At 36.3% G+C, this 26618-nt stretch overlaps 4 protein-coding genes across 4 annotated transcripts; 2 read left to right on the forward strand and 2 right to left on the reverse strand.

The window, feature by feature from the left end:
- Positions 1–479: 479 nt before the first annotated feature.
- On the reverse strand, positions 480–12210 carry LOAG_18398 (CBR-EPC-1 protein; the record flags this gene model as incomplete). Its single annotated transcript, XM_020451058.1, has 17 exons — positions 480–832; positions 1298–1495; positions 1808–2030; positions 2492–2677; positions 2773–3093; positions 3437–3581; positions 3670–3815; positions 3971–4157; positions 4375–4464; positions 4627–4732; positions 4867–5041; positions 5324–5452; positions 5635–5788; positions 5894–6120; positions 6260–6498; positions 8652–8823; positions 12049–12210. The coding sequence occupies 17 exons, from the start codon at positions 12208–12210 to the stop codon at positions 480–482; spliced, it is 3213 nt and encodes a 1070-aa protein (XP_020305191.1).
- Positions 12211–12294: 84 nt separating this feature from the next.
- On the reverse strand, positions 12295–13439 carry LOAG_03807 (hypothetical protein; the record flags this gene model as incomplete). The annotated part of the gene is made up of 3 exons (XM_003139346.2): positions 13187–13439; positions 12697–12810; positions 12295–12558 (listed from the first exon to the last, which is right to left on the reverse strand). The coding sequence occupies exons 1-3, from the start codon at positions 13292–13294 to the stop codon at positions 12295–12297; spliced, it is 486 nt and encodes a 161-aa protein (XP_003139394.1). The 5' UTR covers positions 13295–13439.
- Positions 13440–19158: 5719 nt separating this feature from the next.
- On the forward strand, positions 19159–22265 carry LOAG_18399 (hypothetical protein; the record flags this gene model as incomplete). Its single annotated transcript, XM_003139347.2, has 7 exons — positions 19159–19299; positions 19488–19679; positions 20025–20170; positions 20516–20638; positions 20780–21058; positions 21177–21431; positions 21890–22265. Coding segments are annotated over 7 exons (1268 nt in total), but the record flags the coding sequence as incomplete, so codon positions are not given.
- A 281-nt stretch (positions 22266–22546) lies between these two features.
- Positions 22547–23374, forward strand: LOAG_18400 (hypothetical protein; the record flags this gene model as incomplete). Its single annotated transcript, XM_020451059.1, has 3 exons — positions 22547–22618; positions 22719–22823; positions 23216–23374. 3 exons carry the CDS (start codon positions 22547–22549, stop codon positions 23372–23374), a joined length of 336 nt encoding a protein of 111 aa, XP_020305192.1.
- Between the last annotated feature and the right edge of the window lie 3244 nt (positions 23375–26618).

Genomic DNA, 26618 nt, shown 5'->3' on the forward strand with positions numbered 1-26618 from the left:
AAAATCATGGCCTTAGACTTTATAATTCCCAGCCCCTTTTAACTCTCATCTTACAAACGGCGCAGTACCTACACCTGCATCTAAGTCATTTTATAGTTTACCCTGCAATATCGTTCATCCTTGCAGTGTCAAATAACCATCTTTCATCCTCATAAAACACATTTTTCTACCCGAAAGTTCAGAAAATGTCGCAAGAACTTTCAAAGCTACTAAGTTGTCGATACATAAAAATACGGGTAAAACTCTCTGTTCGAAGCTAACGCACCATCTTAAATTTTAAAAACTGACTGTTTACCAAACGTAGCAAATAAAAATTTCCTATTGCACTCACGGCACGACAAGATACTTATAATGTCAAATTTTTGGAAATTCATCAGTAAAACCCACCTGCAACCTAATGTCCCATTCAAACTTGAGGAAAAAGAGGTAAATGCAGGTAGTCAATGAATCTAATACTCATCAACACGAAAGCATGAAAATCAATTAATGACATAATTGACCATTCCATGACATGCAGCAATATCACGATGATTATTCGTAACTTTGTTGCTCAAAGTATCTTCTCCGGCCCCCGCTGGCTCTGCATACATTTCTTCCGCAACAACTGCAGGTGTCGTTGCAGTGGCAGCTGCTGAATTTCCTCCGCTTCGGCTAACAGCATTTCCCTCAGCGGGTTTTTCAGTAGCCAATACTGCATTTAGAGGCGACGAAGCACTACCGACGCGGCATTTAGCCTGATGCGGTTGTAACTCAATTCCCACTTGCGGAGAGCTAATGAAGGTTTCGCGTTCACGACTGCCACCATTCGTCTTGCTTATTGCACCGCCGCTACCTATAAGATCCCTCTTCATTTTAGAAACATTGCAACCATCCTTATAATGATCCATTAATATCAACAAAAGAAAACAATATTTTTGCCTTACATGCACCGTGAGTGAAAACCAAACGATGCAAGGACTACCAAGCCTGAGGAAAAGACATGTTGCGGATCAACTTGAAACAAGTATGAATTACGCTGCTTGTCACCAAGTCAACATGCACTTGATATGTCGTCTATTACTGAGGTGTTATGTTTTCTAAACCAACATACACCTGGATGAAGACGAAACCTACGTGTTACGAAACTCAGATCCAAACATTCCCCAGGTTTCAAGGAATCCAGGTCAGTGGTCTCATCCCAAGACAGTCTAATAATCAGCAACTATTTAATAGTTTCCTAAGTAAACTACAGTTGCTGCTCGTGCATTAATCTCAAAAACAAAACGGATCGAGATCATAATGATACCAAATAACCAACGTCTTGTATCAACCTGAGTTCCGTTCAGAGATGGTCGACTGCTGACTACCGCAACAGGTGTTTGAATTTTCGGTTCAGTCACTCCGAAATAATTCCGAGCTGATTGATTTTGTACTGCTGGTGACATAGCATGCGGTGTTGGTGGTGACATACTCTCACTGCCCGGCGATGAAACATCTGTTACTGGCATATAATAAGCTGCAAAACAAAAACAATTTCAAATTAATCACAGATTACTGTTACCTTAATTCCTTCACACAAGTCGATTTTAAATACGGCAAAATTTAAATTAAAGTTTTGGGTTGATTTAAAACATAATGCAAAGGGGAGAACTGCAATCCTTCCACTACAAAAACTTTAGACAGTCTCAGAGACAAGGAGGCAATTAGCTCATACTATTATACTTATAACATAAAAAATATTTAAAAGCACATGCGTCGCCTAATTACTGATTTTAGTCCAAGAAGTTTCACGGAACCGCTTCCCAAAATTCATTTCAAAAAAACTTACAAGTAGTTGTAACCACATTAGTGAACGGTACGTAGCGATGAGCATCGCCAACAACAGGTACATATTGTGGGGCAGTATATGTTCTGGTAACCGCTGGCATAACCGCTGTGTTACTTAACGCTGTTTTCGTATTTGATAGCCCAGTTCCCAACAAAAGATCTCGAAGCGTCTTTGTTTCCGGTGGACAGGATTGCAAAAGAGAATGCGCAATCATCGGTGAAGGCTGTAAAATATTATCACATAAGTCAATAATTACTAAAGGAACTGCAGGATAAAAAACAATTCTATATTGACTGGATATTTCGCTTTTGTAAATTTTCGAATTCTAAAGGTTCGCCCAACATGTACCCAAAGTTGGTTTCCAGTAATCAAGAAGAGAGAATTTTCTGGATTTGCTAGGAAACAGCTAAATTTGGTATCGCAATGCAGTGTGTAACACTCAATATCGCTAACTTCATCCTTAATGCGGGTCTGGAGCTTTTTATAGTAAATTCAAGTAGTTTAATATTACCGTAACATTTCTACTCGTTTTCGGGGACAGTACGATTAAATGCGAATCCCAGCTTCTTAGATAAAACCAGGATTTTCGCGCAAAACGACTAATGATAATTCAAACAATCAAAACAACTTATTAGTATCAGTCATAAAATTTCTTGCACATAACGCAACTAAAATCATCCTGACCTTGATGCGGGCTCCGGAACCTTTTATGGCAAGTTCAAGTCGTTTAGTATCAACACAATGCGTAGCCTGCGTTACAATGTCTGCATTAAAACCACAAGTATTTGAGCGCTGTAAATTTATTTCCGGTCGCGGAAGAGACGACAATTGTGCAACGCTTGAAGCAAACGATCGTCGCCTTCCACCTGTCTGCAATGAGAATAAAACATGGCTACATCTCCAATATATTCAAACAAATAAGTTCAAATGAAGAGACAAATCATTAAATCGACCCGAAAACCTACTCTTGGTCTGATACTTTGCCCACCAATGATGACCTCTTGAGACGGTATAGCTAAAATTTGTCGTTCCAGATGATCCTGCCTTGGTGGCTGCGTTGTTGTAACGATCAATGTTTGTGCTTGGTTCAACATACCAGAACTATTGATGAATTCAAACGTTCGAGGAGGACGATGGATCGCCTGCTCTCCCGCCGCCAGCAGCCTCGTTGTTGCAGGTAGCGGTGGCGGGAGATGCGTGTAAAAAACCGGGGATGATTCGCTGGTTTCAGATGACAACGATATTTGTGAAGAAGCGCGTAAGGAATGATCATGTACCCGTTTTTGCTGCAATTTCTTTTTTATAACGGTAAACCGAATTTTTTTCAGACCATTCCAAATATTTGAACGACCTCTTAAAACATAAATTAAAAAATCTTCAAAAAAATATGAAAGAGTAAACCAAGTGAAGTGTCAGAATCTTCGGTGTTCCTAATAAAGTCATGACCCACTAAATTATATCCATAGTAAATGCGACAAAATTCTGCTTTAAAACCATCTATACCTACCTAATATGTTCTGGTGGTCTATACCGTACTTCTTGTCTTTGTCTCTATTAAACTTACTTCGAGCCCATCTCAACATTACAAGATATTCACAGAAGATGGATAATAGATCAAGGATCACTTACTTGATAACTCACAGACGATGCATTCGGTAATGGTGCTACTTTTTCCACTTTTCCACCAACAGATGCAGTCAGCAAAACGGGCTGCAGACCGCAGTCACCGACTGATCTTGCACTGACATTTAATGGCGGTCCGTTCTGTTGCAAACTTTAAAGAAACAATTCTCATTTCTGGCCGATAAAAAAGAACGTAAAAATCCACCAACTAAGGCACAAAAATCAGGAGCAGTACTCACTTAACAACTCGCAAGCGATCCGTTTCGCGAACCCCATTGACTGACATGATATTTTGTCCAATACCCGATGCTGACCCGTTGTTATCTTCACCAAGTACCACTACCTGTTCACCAGTACCCCGCAATGATGTACCATCTCGACTCAACTGCAAAATTTGTTATAACTGAAACGTGTGCAGTTGTAATTCAACATGAATTCTATTAAAGTCTATATTAAAAGAGTCAAAACAATTGGAAGGCAAATCCCAATGACAATTTTTATAAATTTTTAAACACTTAATCCTAAACTGTAAATACTTACGCCACTTTGAAGTTTTTGCGTGGAACCGGTATCGGACATGTCAAAAATCCGCTTCGCATAGAGCTCTTCCCGTCTCCTATATTCTCGCTCATCTTCATCATCCCAGTTCTTATGACTGTCATCAGAATCCGATGAATCATTATCATCCTTACTGCCATCAACAGCCGTTAGCTTGCACTGATAACTTCTAAATAGTATGGAAAATTTATATCATCGTCTATAAACCAAAATACAATTAATACTACATAGCCACAAACACATTCATAGCTGAATGATTTTTAAACATTTATAAAATTTAAAGTATTTCAAACCAAATATCTCCACGTTAACGTTCCGAAAAAGGCAATATCACGTTAAAACAAATGTTAAACAAAAAAAAAATAGTTAGAAAAAAAAAACTAAACTTTGTGGTGTCGATAACCGAACAGAATGGTGGGTCCGGAGCAGACTGTGATGTTGAAGGTGCAGAAAGCAGAAGACGATCGAATATGATTCTAAAAAAACTTTTACTAATGATTTGACCTTATCAGTTTAAGACCTACATATATCGGAACATGCCTCTAGATGCTGATGAAACAAAATGATTCGAATTAGCAAGAGTGAACTTCCAAATATGAAAGACTAGCGATCCATACAATGCTGAAAAAAAAACAAACCTTCCGCCTCGCCCCATCCTTCGTCTTGCGTAACCAATACAGCGCACGCCATTTGCAGAAGGCATAAACGTCCGGTAAAAACGTTCTGCGGGACTAACCTTTGGAACTGAAAAACATTCTTGGAAGGCAAAGCATGAAAACGACAGCTGAGAGTTGAAATCAAAACAGATATCATTAAAAGTAAGATTCCAATTTCGCTGCCATAGAGTCATACACCGAAAGCACCGTTACAATATCTACCTTCCGGTGGATTCGAGAACAAACTCGACCGATATCTGCATCCACGTCGTCTCTTAAATGTATATCGGCCATCTAATGCCGCTTCTGCGTTACGCTCAGCATCAGCTGTTGAAACTGTGCTTGGAGATGCTCCGGCATTCAGTACATTGGCAGCAGTTGCTGGCTTATTCCACAGCTGAATTTTTAATTAGCTATCAATGTCAGTTGATTACATCACTTGTTTCAGGATTTCCGAACATTTATTTACTGCAGCCACACACAAACTGTTTCACAAACTATTTCTCTTCCGGTAAAAAGACTGCGGTCCTACTATCATACTTCTTCCTATGCTAACCACAACTTTGCTTGTGTCAGGACTTCAAAAAATTGCTTTGGAGAAATTTTAGCTCCCAATGCTGTAGTGGTTTTAAAAAACAGTCTCTGAACTGCTCTATTTTCAAACCAATATTGACTTTACCTCTGCGTTTCGTCTCAACCATGTCCGACTGACTAGATCTTTATCCGCTTCAGATGTCGAAGTTCTGGAATGTCGTTTCCGCTTTTGTGCTTTGCTTTTCGTAGGTGACATACTACTTAGCAATTCATCCTGAAAACTGATGACATCAAACCACTGAACATGATTATCAAGTATAGCAAAATCAAACCCTTCCACCTCTCCTGGTCAAAACTATAGAAAAGCAAACAGCTAAGTACAATCAGACATTTCGCAGTACGTACAGTTATGAAGGAAAAGTATACGCTCGAAGAATTAACCGTTAAAACGCTCACCTGCGACTCTTCGGTAGGGCTCATCGTCGTATTTCGTTCCAATTTCACTTTAGACAGTATGTGGTTGTAAAGAACACAATTGAAGTCAGAAACAGCCCATCGACATTTGCATATTTTGTCATCTAGTCCTATGACGGTCTGTTTGGTATGTTCCCTAAAATCATCCAAGTTGAATTTTATAAAATCTGGATTTTACAAAAATTCATTGGGAATCAGCTCCATAAACTATAACTACAACAAAAACCTGATGTTTGTTTACCTTCGTCTAAGCATATCGAAGAGAACAACAACCCTGCTGAGATCATGGCCAAGTTTCAGTATCTTTTCATACGAATCTTCATCGTTCTTACGATTTTTTCTGGTCTGCATTCGTTCTAAACGTCGCCGAAACGCAACATAAGCAATATCCGAACCCGAAGCATCTCGACGTGCATCCGTTTTTACCCGTGGTATCAATGAGGCAATCTTACGCGATGCTGCCGCATCCTGAAATATATCCCAATTTCTCGTCCACGCATATATGCTGATTTCAGGCACCGCATTACCGACAAACAACCCGCAAGCATCAACACCTTGTTTTCAGATTTACATCTTTGATTGTTCCAAAATTCGAACAAAAACTAGCCTTGCGTTTTTGTAACCAGTAATCATAAACATCATCAACGAGATCTGTTTCGAAATCCTTGAGCAATGATCGCGCCTCATTAGGCTGGCATATTTGTAAACCGCTGCTGGCACCTTCCAGCAATTCCATCATCTTTTCGAAATCACTCGCTGCAGTAAGTCCCCCACGTTCGGCCAACCATGCCTCATCCTCACTATCAATATCATAATCAGGCTCCTCATTTCCAAGCGATAATGAAGCTATAAATAGCACCAGTTAGTCCGAACTAACAAACAAAACAAGAATCATTTCAAACGAGAAGAATTCAAAAGCAACAACCATAAATAGATAACATGCTTAGCGTAACCTCATCTCCCCATTTCGGAAAACGATGAAATAATATTTCCGCAATCGATAAATGACCTGACCTGATAAAGATCAGAATAAATACCATATTACACTCAAGCCATAAATTATCGTACAAGCACGAATGGATTTTCAATATACAGGAAATATTAAAACTCGAAAAGAATTGGCAGAAAACTCGCAAAACAACCTGCACGTGCAATCTCAGTCTTAACCTAATTAACAAGTTATCACTTTTGAAGCAACACGTTCTCCTTCCCCAACATACGCGACACAGTAAAAAAAAAACTCATTAACCTAAGTTGTATCGTTTAGGATCAGATCTAGATGGGAGAAACGAATTTTTTCATTACAAGAACATTCCTCTCATTACGAAATCCATGAAAATCCCTCTCATTACGAAATCTATTTTCTTTTCACTCATGCCTTTTCCACTATGATTCATTTAAACCAAACCAACGTTAGTGTTGTTCAAAACGAAATAAAAACAAGACATATACTTCGTCAGCTATTCTTGATATCTTCCAGCTAATTTCAAACTCCTCCAATCAATTCCTTACTGCAGTAGTGAAAATGGAACAACACGCAATCACAAAGTTATAAAAATTTCTCAATTCCTCCACAACAAACTGTCGAATGCTGCCCAGAAAAACCGCATATTCCTGTCATGAATACATAATCCACTGCCTAACTGAAGAACTTTTGACGCAGCTTTCTGAGGCTTTTCGAAGTACCTCAGCCAAAACATGATAGGGGAAGCCTAATTCTGGACGTTTAACCCATGCGGATAAAAAATTCAAAAATGAATTCTTCCCATGTCAATACATCAATTCCGTCCTCAAGAACCAAAAAAAAATCTCTATGGAAGATCATAATAAAAAAATTTTACCAACCAATAACCTCCAAAAACTCCTACAAAGTGTAAATCAATCATGACGAGATAGCTTTATGAAATTCGATAAGAAATGATAAGAGATAAAATTCTACTGTGCCGTTTAATTTGTGAGCAGCTAACCGAATAACGCAGGCTAACCGACGTACAAAGTCCCACAAAATATTTAGTTCCAGCCAGTTATACTACACCTATATTAACCAAGAAATCACGAAAATAACTCGTTCATCTTTTTCGTACAAGCAAAAGTAAATTCAGGCAAAATCCTATTACGTAAAACACTGCATAAACACTTCGTTCAATACATGAAATTCATCACCCGTGGTTTCACTGTGTTATTTAAATTACTCTCCTCGAGTTCTTACGTATTTGACTTCGTTCTATTTCCGTTGTCAATTCCAAATCTCAATACTAAGATTTAAATACTAGTAAAAAGAGGAACATCACCATAGAAGGAAATATGTTACAATTGGTAGAAAATTTACCTTTTTTCCTTTAAATCACTTCTCAACCAGAACACTGTCGAAAAGAGTCTTGAAAAATATACAAGAGTAGTAAGAAATTTCTAAGTCCCTTACTACGTTTGCACACAGATTTATAAAATCATATTTTAGATGATAATGAAAACTGCATAAATATAACACCAATGTGGTTATGCGCATAATTTATGATTTGATGTACAGAAAGACTTGGAAACTGGAATCAGCCATTAAATTTACTTGTAAATGGAACAGAAATAAGACTCGCTATTTACCGAAATGACGTTTTTTTCCCTTGCTCCATTACGAAATTTCTCTAAGGCAGAGGAAATCCTTAAATCTTTTCATTTTTTTTTTTTCCGAAGAGCGAATTGTTTTCAATTTTCGCCAGTTGATCATAAATTTCGTCACTACAATAAAATTTAAAGTCATCTTCCTCCCAAGCTTTTCCCAGACAAAAATTAAAGTGCATCTTGGAAAAGAAAACGGATTCTTTCGCATTTGCTTGTTCTCTGTACTTTCGATAGGCAAGCGGAGATGGAATGTCCTAGTACAAAGCAAAGGTATGGCTCATGCATTAGGAATTCGAAAAGATTTTGAAATATAAATTTCACAGCTTAGGAGATAAAACTACACCAGAATGGATGGGAACGGTATAGAGCCGAAGTATTCGTACCTTGTACTTTGATGAGCTGATTGATAGATGGTGCTGGTTGTACCGGATATAGTGCATCATAGTATCCACGATCAACAGTGAAAACTTTTGGCGTTGGTATAACATGATTCTCTACAGCAATACCCGATGTACTGGCCTGCTGCGCAAGGATCGCCTCTTGCAAATGCGACTCCTAGAATTTACAACGTCAAAATCCAGAATCTAATTTGTCAGGAAGAATTATGGGTAATATAACATCAAAACAATAAGTACATAAATTCCTAGGGTTCTGAAAAATAAAACGAAGCCCCTAACTACCTCTTGAAAAAATGCATAAAAAGATCCTCAAAACATTTCGGAATATAAATTCCGAATTTTTATACTCTGAATTTTTATACTATAAATTTTTATACTCTGAAAATGTATTACATTCTGTACATGACTAGAAATAAAGATCCAACTTTTTTTTGAGATATGAATTTGCTAATAAAATGCTTAAAGTGACCATATATCATGTCCAAAAAGTAAAACAAAATCGATTGTAGTAACCAAGAACTGTCATAGCTCGAAAGCAAAAAAGGTAATGCAAACTAAGTGTCAGATGTAATTAAAAAGAAAAGGCAAAGTGAAACTGCGCATCATATCAAGAAATGTATAAGAACCAAAAATCACACTCAAGTTAATCTCCATTGTGGTCCGACAGGTCGACTGGCAGAAATTCAAATTAAACTTTTTCAGGATCCTTATATAAGTCCAAAAGAAAAGAGATGCTAGCAGACATCAACCATGGATTCATCCGAAAATTTGACTACGTTTAATAAGTCGAGTTGTCACTAGACATATCCTCCTACACTATTAGAGCCAGTTTAAGTCCACTGCCACAGAAGGGGAGTACCTCCTACCTGAATAACAATTTATACTAAGAATATTAGGAATAATAGTAAATAAAACGCTTGTAATCACCGAGAATAGTATCTGCAACCAAAGATTTAGCTATATTCAAACTCCCTCTTTCGAGGTCAGTTGTTTTGAACAAAGCTCCCTTCCTCTTTCAAGATATGTTCGACAGTGACATTCATAGAATGCCACCGGAATACCACTCAGTTATTGACTTGCAACTTAGTTCCATTCTTTTCCCTAACAAATCCACTGTCAAATATGATGCAGTGATGATGATCCCTTCAATATGCATAACGACACTGTTTCGGAAATATTTTATAACCCTCTACCAAATGCTATAATTGTTGCTGCTGATAGGCTTTTACAATCGTCCTTGAATTATTACAGCATCTCACTGATTACCATCAGCGTCAGGTGATCGCTGACCTTTAAACGCAACCATTCCTGTGAACATATCGATGCGTCCATGTCCCCCTACATCATAAAATACCTCTCCCATTCTCCTCTCTTCTTTGATCTTTCGTACTTCCATTTACTCTAAATTCTACACATAACAATACACTTATGCACAAAAGATCTAAGGCGATCTGGGTGGTTTGCTAAGCAAACAGCAGATGGAGAAGGAAAAGAGGGATCAGGAACAGATGTCCTGCAATAAAAGATACCCAATGCTAATATTGTTGCTTTCTTCCCATGAATAAACAACAATCCATAAATGACATTACATTCTCTACCACTGGAGCGGATTAACCGACGATATACTGTCCATATTTTCCCGACTTTGAAGACCAAGAACTAAATCACAGCCAAATAACAGAACCCAAAAACTAACCAGTCAGTTCAGTTTAGGGACTTATCAAAAAAATATCCCGAAATTGTAAAACGAAAACAAGCAATAGGCATAAGTGTTAGATGGTATGAAAGGACCTTGTGCGTACATGGATGTAAATTTAAGTGCAGAAGTACCACTTTCTAAAGGCGAATCTTAGCTTGATGTAAAGCACACCCAGCAGCACAGGGAAAATGCTTGAATGCCGACACAGATACACACAACTCATATCACATCATCACTACCCAATAAAAATCGGTATCGGTAATATAACAGGTAACTATAAAGATATAATGACCCGAAATCAGAAATTAAAGTCCTTCGACATGCGCTACAATATGCGCAGTTTACATATGCATAATTTGAAAGCGTATAATTCTTGTCGTAGAAAAATCCTCAAATATAAAAATTCTGCTACAAAACGTCATTTGTTAAATCGCTCAAGGGTCAGCGTGCAAAAGTCGAGAATTCTCCTACTTAGCAGAAAAATTAAGGATTACTGAGGTTATCCCTGAGTGGTTTATAAAGCAGCACGACAGCAAATATACCATCCGTTTGAAAAAAAGAACGTCCTTCAAACTTTTAAAATATATCCCATCCATATTACATGGCGATGAAATTCCATAATAGAAAACAACGAAACCAAATGGAGTAAATTGAAAAAACTGAGGAACAATTTAAATCTACGGATGCCCACGAAGTTATAATAAGGAATAGGATATAAGTTCTTCAATCTTTCCAACTGCTACATCCTGACCAATAATGCGTCCTTCCCCTTCAATAGCGGTGTTAATCTTGGGATATCCAATACTTCCCTGTCCCCTGCATTCTACACAATCTCTGTTTGATCAATGAGGTCAACTATCACAGAGTAACAATACGCTAGGCATGATCGAATTTCCTCAAAACGTCCACTTCAAAAGTCTTCAAATTATTTCGTTTAATCTTCTTCCGTCAGCACTATTGATGCATGGGATCACTTAACCTAATTCGTGATAATTTATCGCCAAAAAGCCCCCATAAAAACCGACCGTTAACAACTGACTGCTACAAATACCTGAAATGGAATTGATCTGATGACTTCACTGGCTATTCGATCTAACAAATTTAAGTGTGATGTGTAAAATGGGGATCCCTCCAAAAGAGGTTTGTGTCATCAGCCACTACACCGGATCTTTCATTCGATCCACCAGCTATGCCCTTCCAAGATCAATTGGTTGATTTGCATTTCTCTTCTAGTAAAGTCAAGGAACAGATAAAATGTCTTGGAATTCCTTAAACCATCTTCAACATGATGACAAGTCTTCAAGACCAAATGAATGACTTGCACCGAGGCAAGTAATTACAGTAATTATAACTGATGATGTGAGACAAGCAATTCCAAAATTTCCCATGCTCCTCATAGGATGCATGAGAAACCATTAGATATCATGTAAGCGATAATGCTAGAGAGTAAAGTAGAGATAGATGAGAGAGACCAGTTGTTGCAAAATGTATTTGCAATTCGGCTGTTGTAGAGAGATAGCAGTAAACCGCAATTAACCGAGGAGAGGGAAAAGAAGGACGACGATTGTTAAGCTAACAAACGCAATGGGAAATAGTATAAAAAGGACAGAAAATCAGACAATTCTTTGAAGCAATAAAAGTAGCATGGAAGTGTTTGACGTGGGAGAGGAAGAGGGCACCTACATTTTCTTCATCTTTTTCCATACCCGTTGGCATTTGTGCCACTGCCCGATTGATCGGTGTGCATTCGGCCAGGTCGGGTAATTCATCAGCGCAGTATACAGGCATCGATTTCGTCGCATCCAAATTTCTCGCCCGAAATGACAGCTTACTCGTCGTTGCCATTATTGCGATGTTATGTACTATTCTTGCTTCTTCTGTTTTTCTTCAGCCTGTTTAATCCAAATCCAAGTAGGACTACTAATGGTGCTACTCGTAGTAATAATAGTAATGGTAGCGGAATATAACGCGACCAATACCGCCGTTAAATACAGTTGCTGCTGCTTTCTTATGCAATAAATTCAAACAAACTTCCTCGGCGGCTCGCAACCGTGAATCGGGTAGGCAGCAACAGCAGCTGCTGCTGCTACTACTACACCTTCGGGCACCGTTCAACCTATTATTATAACGAACTGAAATCAAACTAACGACATTCCCGGACCTCTCGGCAATGTAACAACACAACAGCGTTAACTGAGAAGATAGAACGTACACCAGCCAGAACCTCATGAAGTGCCAAATAAGCCGGTTCCCCGAGCAACATATATCATAAATGACGCATCCTCCGCGACGAGGCGGGGGAGTAGGGTTTTTCTAAACTTTCCATTTTACTTCCTCCTTTTTTTCTCTCAGGACAAATTCAACGACAGAAATACGACTACTACGACGACCATAACCAAAACGCTCAATACTTGACGATATTGTCGGGCTCCCCGCTGCAATGTGCTGCAGCATGCGTGTGTGTATGTATGTGTGTGCGTACGTATGTGTGTGTGTATGTACATGTGAGTGTGCCAAAAGTATAACCGCAGAGAGGTGTCTATGACTGTTGCTGGCGGCGATGTCCGGGGAAGGAGGCGCCCCTCCCGGAGAGACGCAATCCATCGAATGTGCACATACAGACATAGGGGAAATCTGATGAGGCACACCTCCCTTCTATACATTTGGTGGAGAGGCGGGGCGCACCCATTCGATCGATTACAGCGAGACTTCAGCAAGTGATGAGGGGGACAGTGGATGAGTGATGCGTGGGCAGCAGATACGTACTGCGAGCATCGTGAGGAGAGATAATGAGGTCGGGGGAGGAAATAGCATGTCATACGGCCTTGAAAATAGCGCACGGAGCGACAGTGGGAGGAATAGTGCTTTCGTGCGCCTCACAGCACCGACATGCAACCTCGATAAACTTTCGTCCCTTTTCCGCGCTCATCCCCGATAACAATGGGGGACCGTCCCTCGCATCCTCACAGCCAATTCACCCCTGCCTTTCCCCCGGGAAGAGGCGCCATATAACCTCCCGCTTGGCTCACCCGCCGACAGGCAACTACCGACACACACACACCCTCCCAACCGCCTCCACTGCACAACAAATGATATGATGACGACGGAGAGCAGCTATGAGTCATCCACGTGCATACACACACACACTCACACACACACGCATACATATACACAAATCTGTCATTAGGGGTACTTCTTGGGGGACCGTATAATCGTAGGAATTTCCCTCGAGTTATTGACAATTTACAATAATACCGTCAAGCGAGCAACTCTGTCATGCAAGAAGGAGAACATAGAAATAGGACATTAAGTCTTTGGAAGGACACTAGTGATTAGAAAGAGTCTTTACAAGTTAACAAAGAACTTATCTCATTTCTAGGGGACGTATAATTCGACTTTTAGTTGTTGCTCTAAAACAAAAAATTTCCTCTTTACACGCATACAAAAAGGTCAGTGCATAAAAGATTTAAGGATTAAGGTGCAATGGACGAAAAACCCAAATCTCAGAAAGCCTGTACCAAACCTAGTTTTGAATCGAGTATTTGGAATAGAAAATGTTAGGAAAAAATCAACTTTTTTGCATATCGAGTCTAAGCAAGCTACAAGGAGTCGCTCTGGACGATTAATACAGAAGATTTCTGAAAAGGTTCAGATAAAATAACTTCCGACCAAACAATGGAAATAGTTCTTTCTGGGCTTCGAATGTGCGCAACTCTCACATCTGCGCCTGAATTGCTTAAAATGTCATTCTAAATGAAATCAGGAAGGGGAAAGAATGCAGTGAAGAAAGTTTGTACCAAATCTATGGCCTACCAATTAACATAGTTTCTATGCATGAGTAACCGAACGCAATAAGTTATATATCAGATTAGAAACTTAACAGCAACTGCTGTAGTTTCGAAAAGAATGATTCGTAGAGTAGGGAATTTTTCTTGTTGATAAACTTTAATCACAGAGATATCGGAATCTTACAATTATGCAATAAGTTCTTGGATGCAAGGAATTTACTTAAAGATTATATACGATTTTAATTTTTAGTCAGATAAGAAGCTGCGGTGAAAACAAAACTGTATTTTCACAAAGACAGTTTGCAAAATAAACATTCCGTTCACATTTTATCAAGCCATGGACATGACAGCATTATCAGTTCTAATTATAGTTAAGAAAGAAACTTACCCATCATTCCCATGAACGATTTAAATATATCGAAAACACAAGTCCTTCGAGTGTTGCCAAAAGAAATTTCGAAATTTCGCAAAGATGGATCCATAATAGTAAGGAATTTAAATCGGTTACTCGCCATAGTTATAGCATATGTAATTGTGAAATAATTTATCATTTTTTTGTGTTGATAGTAGAAATATAAAATAAATAATAGGGAATGTAATAATCGTACTGCATAACATTTAGTCCCATTATCAGTAAAGCCGATTGCAAGGCGAATATTCAGCAACCAGAAGTAACAACCTGAAATTCAAAAGTATTATAAGACCGAAAACCAGTGTGTACAACACTAAGGAAACGCAATTTCTGACTGTTCAGAGGGCAAATGAGATGTGTGCAAAGAATTCGGAATCATTAATACTTAAACAGTTTTCCGATTTTCTTAAGTTAAAATTATACAAATTATCCCAAGACTACTTGCCTGGTGATCTTTAAAATAACCGAAAAATTAAGTCAAACAGAAAGGATATGTATCAAACTTATCACGAGTCCAAAACTTTGAAACACTGATTTTCTGAACCAATAATTCTAATCAAAATTCATTCGTGTCAACCAAATACAGCTATTTGTGTAACGCAGCCAAGCGTCATCAGATGTTCTACAGATGTTTCTACCGATGTTCTACAGTCAGCTATTTCTAAAAATCAAAGATATCCAACCAAAGAACGACTTATATTGCCAAGACTAATTCTAAAAACCTGGCTATTTCACCGATTGTTATTTGCTAAAAAATGACAAAACATATTTCTAGTGCCTGCTACCATCAACAAACTTTGCATAAATTAACATTAAAATGCAACTACCTATAATGTGAACTTCGAGCTTTCTCTAGAAATGAAAATAAAGCAGGAAATCAGCCTAAATATCACTCCCAGTAACTATAGCATATCCACTTCTCAACGTTTACTTCAGACTTCTTCCATAAAATCGAAAAATCGCGCAGTTATTTAAAACATATGAAATTGTCTAGCAATTTTGCAGATTATATTCCACAATCCATAACTGCACATAGGTGCAGAATTTCCAAATGTTTTTTTCAGAAGTCACAGAATTTAGAAGGTAAAAATAATACTGAGAATGATGTTAGACATTAACCAACACTTCCACTTGTTGACTAAATTTTTTTTTTTCACATCGAATAACATATATGAACAGAAGGATAAGATGGAACCATGTGCAAATGGTTAAGTAGTCCAGGACAGGCAATTTTCTCCAGCTTAACTTTCTACAGTATGCTCATCAAAAACCGGTTCCATGGTTCAATAACAATACAGTATGCGTGTATATATATATATATGTATATATATATATATATATATATGTATATACAGTATATGATATATATATACATATATAGATGTACATATATATATATGTATATATATGTATATATATACGTGTATATGTGTGGATATACAGATGGATAAATTAGGTAGATGGGTTAGGTAGATAGATAAGATATAGATAGGTAGATAGATATAGATAAGTAGATAGATAGATTAGATGGATAGACAGATAGATTAGATGAATAGATAGATTAGATGGATAGATAGATTAAATGTATAGATTAGATGGATGGATGGATATATAGATAGATAGATTAGATAGATTAGATTAGATAGATATAGATAAATGAACAGATAGATAGGTAGATAGATACATAGATTAGATGGATGGATGGATAGATAGATAGATAGATTAGATAGATATACGGACTGCTTGTTAAGCATTTATCATGAAAACGCCGCTTCATTCAACTGATTTAATTTTCACAAAACGATAAAAAAGCTATAATTTAGCTGCAACTTATACATCATACGTCCCGCACAGTTGCTTAATCCAGACAGAATCGAAGTGAAATTAAACTAAAACCATATTAAAGATGATATTTGTGAAAATGCAAAGATCAAATATACTGTTTAGTAACCTGTATTCGTTTATGCTCTCATCTTTACGCTTCTCTAAAATCAATAATGATACTCCAAAATACAAATTTGCAAGCAGATTTACTGAAATTATTGAACTAAAAAAAACAATACCATAACTAATTAACACCACAACTTTATCGTTCAAACGTTCAATCACTAACAGTCATTTTTAGCTCTGCTTCAAGAAACGTTTCCATTATCATTGTATCCATATCAACTAGAACATATCAATCAACTAAAATGATAATGACAGTGAATATTAATGCATGATATTTTAATTCAAATAATTCTCCTGCAAAGTGATAATATTAAAATAGACTTGCGAATGATTGATTTAGTTGGTTGAAAAAACGAAGCTAAAAGTTTGCATTCCGAAACTACGGTAATCCTTGGTCTTTACCTACCAATTTGAGCAACAATCTTCTAATTCATGGTAAAATCAGCCACATTGGGCAAAACGTTTTTTTAGTTCAAAGGTTAACAAATAATTACCAAATCACCTTGGTATAAATGAACCCGAACCCATCTTACACTACAATCCTTCCTATCTGCCTTCAGTTATGGAAATTATTGCTTCCTGGAATCCGGAATGATCCCTCCGTTTAATTGCCTTATCAGATGATCCATGGCAGGGGATTTTTCACTTCATTCCAAAATAAAATCCTGGAAGGAAAAAATTAAGAAATGTCGTAGCAAAGAGTTATAAAGTTAACTGCAATTCAATCAATTTCATCAGAAAGTAAAGTAAAGATAAATTACTTAACAGTTCGTAACAGTTAGTTACTACTAATCAAAGTTAGACAAAATTACACGATTAACCATTTGCATATATTGTGACCATATGAGGATGGAATGATACTGAGGGCAGTTCTATTGCCACTAATATATGCGAATTATAATGCCATCTCTCACTAAATTTGATCAATAGACGAGTATTAAATAAACGTGTCATCTGATAATCGAATGGTGTGACAAGGAGTGATCCATACTGCAGTCCATTTGATCTATCATCCATCGGATCGGTTCTCTCTAGAAGCAATCAATCGTGTATAAGATTAAAATGCTCATAAGGAAAACATACCGGAATAAATGACAGAACTGCGATGAAACCGTCTCATTATCCGGTAGGGAACAAATAAAAAAGAAGTGGGAATAAAAAGAAATGATGTACCAGTCGTCAACACTGATTAAAGCGGTATTCCCATACAGATTAGTACCCACCCACCTATAACCATCCTCCTTTCCACAATCTTCTCCACTGATGCCATTCGGATCAGTCGATCGGTCGGTCGGTCGGTTAGTCGTTCGGTCGATCGGTTAGTCGCTTGGTGGTCTTATCGTTTATTGCGCTCCTTTTTCCGCTGCTTTCCTCTCGAGCATAGTGGCATACTCACATATTTATACAGACAGACAGACAGACACACACACATACAACTTACATACAAACAAGCGCGCACACATACACACACCAAAAGTATTGTATATGCGTATACTATTATCGTGTTTGTGTGTGTGTGTGTGTGTATGTGTGTATGTGTATGTGTATGTGTATATGTGTGCATGTGTCTCAATACATATTTGAAGGAACAAACAGACAGACAGAGACACACTCACAGGTACACTTCCACCCCTAGCATGCTTCAAGAGCAGCATTTTTAAATCGGAAGTTGATTGAATACTTGCATCCAATCCAAAGTGTATAGGGTGCTTCTCGAGTAAATCTATAATGTAAAGATGTAGAGGGATGATGGAGCCGTAGAGTGACCGTATTGTCCTTTCCGATTCCGGAAATGATATGGAAAACAGCAACAGGAATAAATATCTCTGATTATCATTTATGCCATAATTTTACCAGTTAATCGATTGTCTCTCCAATTAAGCCATCGAAGATTGCCTTAAACGGTGAATAAGGAACTCTCAGAAAATTTCGGATAAATGTTAATGTAATTGGAATGTCATGCTGATTATGGGATACATTCATTCGAATTTTCCATAACAAAATTTTGGGACTAATGTGACACCATTTGATCGTTTAAAAATTTTCGGTAATATTTCATAATGCCATGAGATGCCCGATATATGTTCTTGTTTGTAGATATCCTAGATATCATAACGTTAAGAAACATACATCTAATGGTTAGTTGTTGTAATTTTTATGCTAAAATAACTTCTAGAAATGAATGAAAACTTATAAAAAAAAACTTAATTTACTAACCTGAACTTCAATTAGAACCAGTTCACAAAGCACTTGTCGTCGGCATTAAACAAATTACTAATCATTAAAACTGAATCGATAGTGAAGGAAGGAGGGGGCGGGTTTTGTAAAGAGAAGACAACTCCGCGGGATTATTAATTTTCATGGCGATGCATTTAATTTACAGCAGAGCGTGTTGAAAGGCACTTCAGACCGTGTTCTCGGTGCTGCTGTCACTTTCTTTCTTATGTCGTGTATTTGTCAACAGCATTGGAGACTGTTATCAGTAACATATAGTTTGGAAATGTTGTCATTTTACACATTGCAAAAATGTCTTCACTAATTGTAGAAATAAAGTCATTCAATAAGTTGCATGATAATATGCTGAAGGATAACAGATTATTGCCTTTAATTATAATGGTCATATTATTCATTCTGTTGTTATGCAGATGGAAGAAAACGAAACAAATGACGAAGATGAAGAATTGCTTAATGAGGAAGACATTGTACATATTATACCTCTGTACGATACCACGAATGGCACGTCAGAAGTATCCGAGATGACATGTGGTGTTTCGGGGGCCGAAGGTACGATAAATTGACTTGTTTCTTTATTTCAGGAAGGATGCATCTATATTAATTCTTTCACTAAGTAATGTCTACCCTAACGTTTAATTAAGCAGCTTTCTCTTTAGGCCTATCGCACCTAGAATAGAATAAAGTGTGAAAAGGGGCGAACTCTCTAGAATTACTCTTGCGACTAAAAAAAATTTCAGATGACGATATGGAATTAGTTGAGAGGGGTGAAATCGAAATGGACTGCAATGAAGACTTTCCAAATGCGATAACGGAAGCTGATAACGTAATTTCGGCATGCAAGGATGAAGCTTTCGTTGTCACATGTTTTCAAGATCAGTGGCTCGCTATTGGTGGAAAAGATGACCAAGCTATTTTGTACGATCTGCAAAGTAATCCTACTTAATCAAATTAGTGAATTAATAGGCTGCTTAAGTCTTGAGCTGCATTCATTTTTTGTTTCCACAGGCGTCTCTCGCATTTTCCATTCATTTTCTATTGGATTCACTTTTCTGATAGAGGAGGGCAATCTTATTAACGCTTATGATCGAATTAGTGGTAGGGGAACTTGAGCTTTTTTTGTACTTTTTTCCGGAATTTTGCGAATAACAGGATTCATTCATTTAAGTAACTAAAAGATAGTTTAGTCAAACATGAAATTAGGTTTAATCCATCACTGTCCACTAAATTTAATTTGCATTGCTAATGAAACGCGCGTTGATATTTTTATTTTCAAGGTTTGGAACTGGTTTTGAGGATTGATGAACACAGAGATAGTGTAATATGCGCACAATTTAGTGCGAAGGGGCACATGTTGGCTACTGCCGATATGAGTGGCTTGATTGTAGTAAACAGTACCACAAAACTAGGAAGATGTTTCTCGGTAAGTGTTAGAGAGAAAGCGATCTAGTGTTTGCTGAAGCTTTGTAATCAGGAGATTGGGTACTAATTACTTCATCCGGTTTAGGCTCACTAATATGGAAGAATTTCAGAATCCTGTTATCTCGATATTTTCCTTATAAGATTTTTTTGTTTAAGGTATAGAATAATAGACTTTTATTTAGTTTCATCACGTACCTCACGGATGGAAAGTATATAGATGGAACTTTTGTGTTCGGAGCAGAGGATTCTTAGCTTCAGTTGTGTGGTTACATAATCGCTTGTTGAATACTAAGTTTAAGTTTCTGTAGTGCGTCAGATCTTTTACAGTAACATGTTCATTTTAAAGATTGATGATTGTGAGGAGTTATCGTGGATACAGTGGCATTCATCTGCAGATATTTTGTTTGCCGGTGGTAAAAATGGTATTTGGATGTGGCTTATTACGACTGAGAGTGTTCGACAAACAAAGGTTTCTGTTATTCCCTTGTTCTTTACACCACTTATGTCGATTCACTTGATTGTTTGTTAATTCTTATATTTTTTCAGTATTTAGATGGCTTTTTTTAAATAATTTAATCATCTTTATTGTTACTTATATTTGAAAGTGCAGGTATACATGTGTGATTCGCCCACCACATCTGTCGACGGTAGACTGCTAAATGATGGAAAACGACTTCTTTCATGCTATGAAGATGGTTCTGTAAGATTATGGTCTTTGAAAGATGAAAAATCTATTAGCATCGTGACGGGAGCTGAAAGCGCTACATATTTGGATGTTCATCATAGTTCACCTGTAGCAATTATTGGAGATCTTATGTCACGTTGTTATTTTGTAAATACAGAAACCGCCAAGATTTTGAGGATATTTACAGTGGTTGAAGGAGTTACGGTAAAAATTTCCCATCATTCACATTATTTTACACTGATATATTGTCATTCTGGAAGCACTTATTTTCATAGCAGGTGTGTGGAATTACACATAAATGAATTATTCCACTGATTTTAAGGCTCCCGAAGTGGCAATCGAATGCGTGAAATTTTGTCCAGGAAAAGAGCCATGGTTCGTGGTTGGTACCAATTCTGGACGTCTGGCAATCTACGATTTTAGTGCCAGCACTTTACGGCATATTTTGAAAGATGATGCTGATCCGGTGGTGACCTGTCGGTGGTACATGACAGAGTCGAATGACATGTACATTATTGGTGCTGGTTATAGCGGTATGATTAAGATGTGGGATAGTCGGAGTGGTTTGCCCTTTTTAGTAAGTTTTCTTTTCATTATTATTTACAATGCAGTTTTGATCTATATACAATTCATATAAGATGTTATTCATGTCGCAAGGATCTCAGATTCTCAGTTGGAAACGTGGAACTTTACGTGTACGCATTCTGCGTTTTGATGGTGACCAGTGCAGTTATTTGCTGCACCCTTTGCTATGGATTATTAACCAGCTCCTTACATTTTTTTCATGAAGTGTAAATCACGTGTTGCGACATATATCTAACCGTACATCTGATTGTATTTGAAACTGAAGCATATTATACTATAAATTATTCATCTTTATAGTATTGGCATTAGCTTTCTTGATAGCCTTCGAAAATTTGAAATTTGTACACCGTTTTTTTCTAATATCATAGGAAACCTACATGTACTTGGTTGTAATGTTTAATATCTAACTTTTTTTTAACTGGAAAATCAACGCTCAGCTATCTTTTCCAGGTACTTCTATCACAAAGTGTTGCTGTGAAAGGTTCTCATTTGCTCTCAATGGATTTGCATGTGAAGGGACCTACCTTATATGCGTCATATAGTTCTGGACAACTTTGCAAATTTTCATCTGTTAACCGGTAAAATCAGTCCATTTGGTGCCATTATTTCAGGATTCTATTGTTTTAAAGCAAGATTCGGGAAGTCAGAGAGTTTTCGTCAATTGTTAACTAGTAAAACAGAATAGCCCATACGTTTGTTATATGTTTGGACTCGAAAAGGATTTGGTTTAAGTTGAGGACCTGAGAATCAGCGAGGTTCCCTCTTTCATTTGTTATTGTTTTTGTTGCTGTTATGTTATATTTATGTAGTAAATAAAATTTCCAAGAGTTTGTGAAACTTTTATAATTCGATATCAGGGAGTCGTTGCATATTTTTCATGCAAATGTTCAAAAATTATATAAATATGGTGCTACCTGAAGCGAGAATGGTACGGTCCTATGTATTTACGTCTGTCGTAACTATCAGTGTTTTCTGTTCGCTTTTCTTTCTTCCATGCATCACCCGTTCTCTCTGTCCGTCTACAGATCCATGCGTATTCATTAATTTACACATTGACTGCTTAGATATTTATCATTTTGATAGTGACTTTGAATGTCGAACTTTTAGATGTCTTATCAACTGTATAGATCGACAACGTTGGGTATAGCTCTTCGAAGTACCTTGGATGAATTTGTCGAGGTTAACGTCCATTGTTTTACACTTTCTTCCTTTCCTCTCAGGAAAATGATATTGCTTGTGGTGTTTCAGAGTAGCTATTATATATTATGTATGATTACAGGACGGTACAATCACACCTTCCTTAGCTCAAACAGTATTGACAACATTCGATAAATGCATCAACAGGGCATTATCACAACGAGTTAAAAACAAGGTTAATTTCAAGGTAGGTGAGTCTTAGTTCTATATTCAACACTTCCGAGATTTGTCCGTGAAATGTAGTTCTCAAATGGGAGAAAAATGGCGTTCTATTAGTTTGTCTATTTGTAACTATGTACTGATATTCTGATTTTCGTTGAGATTCTTTAATTTCAATCATACACAAGTTCACGATTATTTGGAGTCATTTTCTGCTGGATATTTTCGCTCAAAAGAGGAAAATTGGGATATGAGATCAGGATTAGGTGATTAAGATAGGGAAATGAAAAGATTAAGATTTGGTTGGCATGTCCATAACTATGGTTAAAGGATGCAACATTGGCGCCATAAATCCCATGGTTTTAGGACTCTCAGTTGTGGCAGGAATTTTTCCACATCACTTCATGAATTTCATTATAGGCTGACAAACTGAAAGCATATCGATTTTGTGACAATGTCTGGACATTTGTAATGGAAAACGTTGAATTTCGTGATGTAACACAGCCGGTAGATGGAATCGTTGATCGTGTGAAAATAGTAGCTTGTGATGCAAGTGCAGCAAAATTAGCCAACACGTAGAGCTTGTAGAAGAACATACATTGTATAATGTTTTTTATTGATTTATTTGATTATTGTATTAACTGTTTTGTTAGTAGCTGACATTGGCCAGGGAAAAAATAATAATTCTGTGAATAAAGCGAATACGTAGGGTTTAGAATGTGTACCAGTTGGTGTATCATATGATTTACTGATGGTGCAACAGACTTATTTGGTAGAAAAAAGCAACAGCTCCGAATAACATGGGAATTACAAAAACAGTTAAATATATGTGGAGGAAAAGGAATTTTCATCAGTTGGCTGCTTGTAGGGACCTCTTTAAGATGCAGCATAAGTCGCATTTCTCTTTGTCGTTTCTTCTTAATATCTGGGTTGGTATTGTCGTGTAATCCATTGTATTATGCTACAGGGTAGAAGAAGTGTTAGGGCAAACAAAATTGACAGAAATATTTTGACTGAAGAAATATGTTAAGGTTTTTCGTGTTATTTTTTGGAAGTCATAGTTTTTTTGGAAAGTTCCTTGTAAGCAATTTTCTGGACGAGAGATTTACCTGTTGAGTTGGTACAATAGGAATACTTTTGTATTCAGTTGAATTTTTCAGTTGACAGTCTTTCTGGGCTTTCTGTGAGTAATTCTGTGGAAATATGTTTGAAATCTATCGAAAATTACTTCTGTACCATGTATTATATTGTAGCCAGTTGTCTATGTTCACCATTCAGTGGATGTTGAAATATGGTAATTACCACTTTAAAGGAATGGCAAATTTTGACGAACCGTCAAAAAATTGTTAGAAAAATTGATTTGATGAGTAGTGTTATTGCCAAGGAGCGTAATATGTTAAATGGTCGTATCCAACCTAGTTATTTGTAGTCGATATGGTTTAAAATGTCAGATACGGGTAGAAAATTGAGGTTACTGGCAAAAATATTGGTTCATTGGAACTGTTTTTTGGTTGTTATGTGGGTGTTAAGTGCAAAGATTTTGATGTTGGTCACCTTTTGAAGTGATTACATTCAAATTGTTTTAAATTCCTTTAAAACAGTGAAAAGGTCAATTTGTACAAACAACCTAGACCCACATAGTTTATGTATTGATTTCAATAAATTGGTGGAATTTGTCCATTTTAAAGGATTAAGTTAGGGCTAGTTAGATTCTCGTGACGATATTTTGGCCTACTTTATACTTCTATTCACATGTATTTGCTCAATTACCGAAATTATTTACACAGTAATTAAATTGCCGAGTGAAATTGTGGAGTTCAGTTTAACATCTGATCTTATCTAAGCGGTATTTGAAATAACTAATGCATTCTCCGAAAAAGCTTACCATATCTGACATCAACTGCTTATCCACGAAGTTTGGGAATCTTTCTCTTTGTATATTGCATAAAGCGGAATTAATCAAAGGAAATCATCCCTGTTACTATTGTCACATTTTTTTCAAAATGCAGATCATCGCTAACAAGCATATAAAGCAGTGTTATTTTACAAAGAAATTTAATTTATTTAAATAGTGAATTTAATTTGTATATATGTCTTTTGACAAAATGTACTATTAAAATTAAATTAGATATATGCCAAAATCTTAGATTTCTTACCTACCTATAATCTGCTAAAGATAAAAGATGTGGTATATCATATGGAAGAGAAATTAGTTGATTATTGTAGATATAAACAACCATTATGCGCTTCAATACCATTGAAATGTTTACATATTGTAGTAATGGTCAGAGGATAACTTATCTAAAGTATTTTATCGTAAACTACTAGGTAATATTTCGTAGGCAGAGGTTATTAAAAGATTTGGTAGAAATTAGTTTGAAAATTTTTCTGTAAAATTCAGTTAGGCAATTTCTTGTTTGTAAAAATTTTTATACAAACAAACAAATACAAAATTTCCTGAATTTGAAAAAATTATTTCTCATTTTGCAGTCATATCAGTGCTTTACAATTAAATTAAGGATGGATAATTGATTTTTCCACGAGAGTACATGAGAAATTGGAATGATTTTCGAGAGTCGGAACTAATATACTTAATTCAGTTCTACCTAATACCGTATCCGTATGCATTTATATTTTCCATTCCTTCATAAAAAAAAGTAAATAAAATATTGTAATAAATTCACTAAAAATATGGAAGACCTAATTCATATCATTATTTAATGTTGAGATGATGAAGTTTATGATGAAAGGTCAACGGTCATTAACATTAAAATGTTTTGATTTAAAATTAGATTAGGATGTCTATTTATGATATGATAAATGATAATTAAATGGAAATTTAGGATATACGAGTAGCATTGATCGATAGATTATATTCAAAAACATCAAATTGTAATATTCCCATTTGAAGCATTTCATATAAAATAACTGGAAAAAGAAACCTAGCCAATATATGAACAGATAGGAGGAAAATAAAATAGAGAAATAGGATTGAAATAAAAAGAAGAGATGAAGAAAATTGATCTAAACATTAATTGGTTCCAAATATGTATGTAGCCAATCAGGCTCAATCTCCATCGTCTGTCAAAATGGCGGATGGATGACATTCAGCTATGCAAAGGAAAAGCAGTAGGGGAAGAAAAGACGGCAGGCTTCTCCTGCGATTACGCGGGTAGAAAAAAACTTGTTGAAAGGCCGTGTCCAGCCCACGGCTCCCAGATGCTCAGATCAGAATTAAGTGTTGCATATTGGAAAAAAAAAAACGATTTTAATAATTTTTTTCATAAATTTGTCTTACTGTAATATTATGATTTTTATTTGATTGTACTGATAATATCATCATATATTATTGATATGGTAAATTTCATGTTCGTATTTCTTGTATTTTTGATATACTTTACACTAATATAGCATCTAGTTTTTATTCAAAATTTGATAATACTTACAACTGAAATTTGGAAAAGTTGATAAAATATGCCTTTTAAAGAGTATCGGTAGTGTTCACAACTGTTTTAAACATGTTAGTGTAAATTTAAATTTTAAACTTTTAAAGTTTTCGGATCAAAAATTAATTGAATAAAACATTAAATAAGCGAAAAGTTATTAGTACAAAAATATAATTATTTATTTACAAATAAGTACTTAATGAAATGATATCTCCAAATTACTAACATTTTAATTAGTACCTGATGAAATGATATCTCCAAATCACTAACATTTTAATTAGTACCTGATAAAATGATATCTCCAAATTACTAACATTTTAATTACTACCTGATAAAATGATATCTCCAAATTACTAACATTTTAATTAGTACCTGAT

This window comes from Loa loa (assembly GCF_000183805.2).
Source record: "Loa loa unplaced genomic scaffold supercont3.292, whole genome shotgun sequence".
NCBI lineage: Eukaryota > Metazoa > Nematoda > Chromadorea > Rhabditida > Onchocercidae > Loa > Loa loa.